Source organism: Chiloscyllium plagiosum, chromosome 11, assembly GCF_004010195.1.
Source record: "Chiloscyllium plagiosum isolate BGI_BamShark_2017 chromosome 11, ASM401019v2, whole genome shotgun sequence".
In the NCBI taxonomy this organism is placed as follows: domain Eukaryota; kingdom Metazoa; phylum Chordata; class Chondrichthyes; order Orectolobiformes; family Hemiscylliidae; genus Chiloscyllium; species Chiloscyllium plagiosum.
In genome coordinates this window covers 18,510,554-18,516,497 of record NC_057720.1, presented here as the reverse complement: position 1 = coordinate 18,516,497, position 5,944 = coordinate 18,510,554, and the positions used below count along the sequence as shown (strand labels likewise).

Here is a 5,944-nt window from a genome sequence, read left to right as displayed (position 1 = left end):
GGGGGCATGGAATGCGCTGCCTGTGGGAGTGGTAGAGTCAGAATCTTTGGTGACCTTTAAGCGGCAATTGGATAGGTACATGGATGGGTGCTTAAGCTAGGACAAATGTTCGGCACAACATCGTGGGCCGAAGGGCCTGTTCTGTGCTGTATTGTTCTATGTTCTAAACAGAAATACTCAGGTTTTGCATTAAGTGTGGAGAGAAATGGTTAACATCACAAATCTAGATTAAGGAAAGCTGTCACTTCTTGTTGAGAAGAATGAAATTAAAAACACTGACATCAAGCCTCTTGGGCATCATATCAATTTAGGCTTCACTGCCAGCAGCAAAGTCATAGCATTTACAATGACTGGACTGCAGAGAAAGTTGCTCACACTTATCTAAGATCATTTGGCATGGATTTTACCCTTACATTAATTTGAATCTTGCACTAAGCATTTGGAATTTTTGGGAGTCTAGAAACAGTGAGGTCATCAAGCAAACATGCAGCCAAATAACATGAAATGTTCTCTAGGACTGCAAGCCAGAAAATAAAATGCACTGGTTATTCTCTCCATAAACGTTCAAGAGGAAAACTAATGAATGAGGCACATGAGAATCCAAAATCTCCAAGTAAACTTAAAAATTTAAAAGTTGAAAACATGAGATTGGAAAATCTGTCATTGCAAAATTATGTAATTAGTTTTCAAGGCTAAAAATATTAGATTAGATTAGATTACTTACAGTGTGGAAACAGGCTCTTTGGCCCAACAAGTCCACACCGACCCACCGAAGCATAACCCACCCAGACCCATTCCCCTATATTTACCCCTTCATCGAACACTACCGGCAATTTAGCATGGCCAATTCACCTAACCTGCACATTTTTGGACTGTGGGAAGAGTAAAAATTATTTAAAATGTTTTAAGGCAGAATGTGGCTAAGCACAGGTAAGCTATCTAGGTTGGTAAATGTGAGACAATTGCATAATAAAACTCGCTAGACTATGTGAAGAGAAACCCTCCATGAAACTCAATAAAACTGATGTGGGCGGCACGGTGGCACAATGGTTAGCAATGCTGCCTCACAGTGCCAGAGACCCGGGTTCAATTCCCGCCTCAGGCGACTCTGTGTGGAGTTTACACATTCTCCCATATTCTTCAGCATATAGCTATGACTTGCTTCGCAGTCAAGATACCAATTTCATCTGATTAACATGACATAACTTGCAGACATTTTAACAGCAATAGTACAAAGTGATGGGCAATTTCTTAATAGATCAAAGATCTTAATTGATTGCAGTCTATGTGAACCTCATCAGCGCACACAAAGGAGTAGAAATATTGAGTACTATTGCGATTACTGAACAGCAAATACCTTCACAGGTTCACTCAGTCCTAATTAAATTTCCCTTTTGATTTGACTGCAAGACCTACAATTAGTGAAACACTGAAAATTAGTTTTTTTTTAAATTACCTGGACTGTCGACACAGACTAGTTGAGGTAGTTTCTGTGGTGCTGGCCGCACCAGTGGATTCCACATCAGAGGTATTCAAAGATTGTGCATTTTTCTCAACAAGTCTCCTAGAATGCAATAAAAGAACACAAGCTTAAAACAAAGTAGTGATATTGAAAGTGGTTGAGTCCAAAACTATGATCTAAAATTTAAACAAAAGATAATTGCAGAGCTATTATGAACTGGGAGAATTGACAGACTGGGAAGTTAGATAAATGATAGTAGATAAGCAACATAAAATAACTCACAAATGAACAGTCTGATGAAAGCAAACCTTATTGTAAAAGTACTAACTTATGACCTACTAGAAAAATAAATTATTAGGGAAATTGATGGATCTAAAAATTCACAAATTGCTTGGATCTGGTGAGTTCTGAAAGAGATACTTGCAGAGAATGTGTATAAATTGATTATCTTTCAGAATTCCCTTAATTCTAAAATGGCCACAGCTGACTGGAAAGTGGCAGAAAGGAAGGAAATGGAAATGCAGAACTATATGCCTGACCTAAGCGGAATAGAAAATGCTTGAATCTATTAAGGATACAACAGGACAGACGGAATGAAGGAAACAAGTGCAAAATATCCCATTTTGAACATCGAACAGTATAGCAAAGGAAACACGCCCCACCATGTCTGCATCAAACAATATCATTCTAAACTAATCCCAGTTGCCTGCAGTGTATTCCCTGCTTTTTGATGTGTCTCAAATGTCTGAGAAACAGTGCTATCGTTTCTACTTCTTCCCTAGCAGTGTGTTGCAGGTACCTATGATGCGATGTTAAAAACCCATCTCCTTTAAGCTTTCCCTCTTTCATCATAAATCTATGGCCCCTTGTATTTCACATTTTCACCCTGGGAAAAGACTCGACTATCTACCTTATCTATGTCTCTCATATTTTTATATACTTCTAGTAGGTCATCCGTCGGCCTCTGACACTCTACTGAAAACAATACAAAGCTAGTGGGAAGTAAGCTGTGGCACAACGGTCTATAAAGTTCATAGTGATTACTAAGAAAGTGACAAACGGGTGTCTGTTTGTCTGTAGGTCTGTGTCTGTATCTGTAGCTGTAGAGCAGTTTAGGTCTGAAATGCAAGGAAATTCCTTCACTCAAAGGATCTACTGTGTTGATTTTTCAATCATACTGGAAATGTAAACTATTGTTAGAACATTTAAATTCAGTAACAGTCAGATCCTTTGAATGAACCTAATTAGTAATCTTGCGGATGACACCAAGATTAGTGGCATAGTGGACAGTGAAGAAGGTTCTCTATGATTACAAAAGAGATCTTGATCAATAGGTCAATGCGTGGAAGAGTTGCAGATGGACTTTAATTTGGATAAATGCCAAGTTTTGCATTTTGGTAAAACACACAAAGGCAGGACCTATACAATTCAAAGTAGGGCCTTAGGTAATATTGTAGAACAGAGAAACCAAAGGTTCAGGTACATAATTCTTCGAAGTTTGCATCACATACAGCTAGCGTGCTAAGGTGGAATTTAGCAAGCTTGTCTTCACTGCTCAGTCCTTCGATTAAAGGAGGTGGTGGATTATGTTGAAATTGTACAGGATGATGATGAGGCCTCTTCTAGAGTACTGTGTCCAGTTCTGGTTGCCTCGTTATCGGATTATCATCAAAAAGATGAGGGTTCAGAAGAGATTTCCAGGATGTTGCTGGGAATGGAGGGTGCGAGCAATGGGCAAAGGCTGGATAGGCCGGGACATTTTTTAAAACTGGAGTACAGGAGGTTGGGGGGGTGATCTTAGAGGTTTATAAAATAATAAGCAGTATAGCTAAGGTGAATGGCAGATTTCTTTTCCCTAGGAAGTGGGATTTCAAGACTAGGGGGCAAACGTTTCAGGTGAAAAGACAAAGATTTTAAAAAGACATGAGGGGCAATTTTATTTTGATATAGAGTGTACAGGTGTGGAATGAACTAGGGGAAGTGACAGATGTAGGTAAGTTTAAAAGACATTTGGATAAGTACATGAATATGAAAGCTTTGGAGGAATATGGGCCAAGCACCATCTCAAAAGAACTAGTTTTGTTTGGGATTATGGTTGGACAAAAGACTCTGTTTCCATGCTGTGTGACTCTATATAAAAAAAATTGAAAAATGATAAAGAATGGTATATAAATATAACATGAACGAACAACCTTTTGGGACCAGGAAGATCCAAGGCAAGAGTATCCAGCATTGTAGATTGGTCCTGAATATCACAGTGGCTTTGGTTGCTTTTCTCATTTTCCTGTTAAGGATTAAAACATTGCTTGATGATGATAAATAAGGTCTTGGTACCAACCTCCATGATAACTTCATTTCAAATTAAACTAAAAACATAACTCTTGATTTTGCTTTCTGATTCAAATGCAGAACCAAAACAAACATGCATCTCACCACTCCATCACCAAGATTTTAAAGAATATCAAATTCAATACACTTCAGTGAGGCCAACAAGTTGGTCCATTTAAAGCTTGCTTCGATATTTTAAATCAACTATTCCAGGAAGGGAAACCTAAGTTAGAACACAGAACAATACAGCACAGAACAGGCCCTTCAACCCTCGATGTTGAGCCGACCTGTGAACTAATCTAAGCCCATCACCCTTCACAATCCCATTACATCCACATGCTTATCCAAAGACTGTTTAAATGCCCCTGATGTGGCTGAGTGTACTACATTGGCTGGTAGGGCATTCCACTCCCTTACCACTCTGAGTCAAGAACCTGCCTTTGAAATCTGTCTGAAATCTATCACCCCTCAATATGCAGCTATGGCCCCTTGTAAAAGCAGATGTCATCATCCAAGGAAAGAGATCTTCACTGTCCACCCTATCTAATCCTCTGATCATCCTGCATGTTTCTATTAAACCACCTCTTAGACCTTAGACCGTTATTTCAGACCAGGCAACATCCCGGTAAATCTTCACTGCACCTTTTCCAATGCTTCCACATCCTTCCGACAGTGGGGCAACCAGAACTGCACACAATACTCCAAGTGAGGCCGCAATAACGTATTGTACAGTTGCAGCATGACGACATGGCTCTGGAACTCCATTCCTCTACCAATAAAACCCAACACACTGTATGCCTTCTTAACAGCACTATCAACCTGTGTGGCAACTTGCAAGGGTCTATGTACATGGACTTAAAAATGTGTTGCTGGAAAAGCACAGCATGTCAGGCAGCATCAAAGGAGAAGGAGAATCGACGTTTCGGGCATAAGCCCTTCTTCAGGAATGAGGAGGGTGTGCCAAGCAGGCTAAGATAAAAGGTAGGGAGGAGGGACTTGGGGGAGGGGCGTTGGGAATGCGATAGGTGGAAGGAGGTTAAGGTGAGGGTGATAGGCCGGAGAGGGGGTGGGGGGGGGGGGGGGAAATGAGGAAGCTAGAGAAATCTGTATTCATCCCTTGTGGTTGGAGGGTTCCTAGGTGGAAGATGAGGCGCTCTTCCTCCAGGCATCGTGTTGCCATGGTCTGGCGATGGAGGCGGCCAAGGACCTGCATGTCCTTGGCGGAGTGGGAGGGGGAGTTGAAGTATTCAGCCACGGGACGGTTGGGTTGGTTGGTCCGGGTGTCCCAGAGGTGTTCTCTGATACATTCTGCAAATAGGCGGCCTGTCTCCCCAATGTATAGGAGGCCACATCGGGTGCAGCGGATGCAGTAAATGATGTGTGTGGAGGTGCAGGTGAATTTCTGATGGATATTGAAGGATCCCTTGGGGCCTTGGAGGGAAGGGAGGGGGGAGGTTGGGCGCAAGTTTTGCATTTTTTGCGGTTGCAGGGGAAGGTGCTAGGAGTGGAGGTTGGGTTGTGGGGAGTGTGGATCTGACAAGGGAGTCGCGAAGGGAGTGGTCTTTCCGAAACGCTGATCGGGGTAGGGAGGGAAATATATCCTTGGTGGTGGGGTCCGTTTGGAGGTGGTGGAAATGACGAATGATGATCCGATATTTCTGGAGGTTGGTGAGGTGGTAGGTGAGGACTAGTGTGGTTCTGTCCTGGTGGCGATTGGAGGGGCGGCGTTCAAGGGCGCAGGAGCGGGAAGTGGAGGAGATGCGGTGGAGAGCAGCGTCAACCACGTCGGAGGGAAAATTGCAGTCTTTTACAGGGGGCAGGGTGGGAAGACGTGTAATCTAGGTAAATTTTCGAAATCCCATATTCCAATTCCTTCGCTTTCGCTGCATCTGCTCCCAGTACCCATTCCAATACCAAACAACCCAGATGGCCTCCTTCTTCAAAGACCGCAATTTCCCCTCAGACGTGGTTGACGATGCTCTCCACTGCCCCTCCAACCGCCACCAGGACAGAAACACACTCGTCCTCACCTCCCACCCCACCAACCTCCAGATACATCGGATCATCATTCGTCATTTCCACCTCCTCCAAACGGACCCCACCACAAAGGATATATTTCCCTCCCCACCCCTATCAGCGATCCGGAAAGACCAA

General features: G+C 42.8%; 1 protein-coding gene across 2 annotated transcripts in view; it reads right to left on the bottom strand.

Moving 5' to 3' along the window:
* Nucleotides 1–5,944, bottom strand: part of mtf2 (metal response element binding transcription factor 2) — a 53,518-nt gene that overhangs the window by 7,297 nt on the left and 40,277 nt on the right. For both annotated transcript variants that reach the window (XM_043698813.1, XM_043698812.1), the window contains exons 13-14: nucleotides 3,655–3,746; nucleotides 1,457–1,564 (exon numbers count right to left, since the gene is read on the bottom strand). In XM_043698813.1, coding sequence (XP_043554748.1) covers nucleotides 1,457–1,564; nucleotides 3,655–3,746 — 200 coding nt within the window. The remainder of the gene's footprint in view (nucleotides 1–1,456; nucleotides 1,565–3,654; nucleotides 3,747–5,944) is intronic.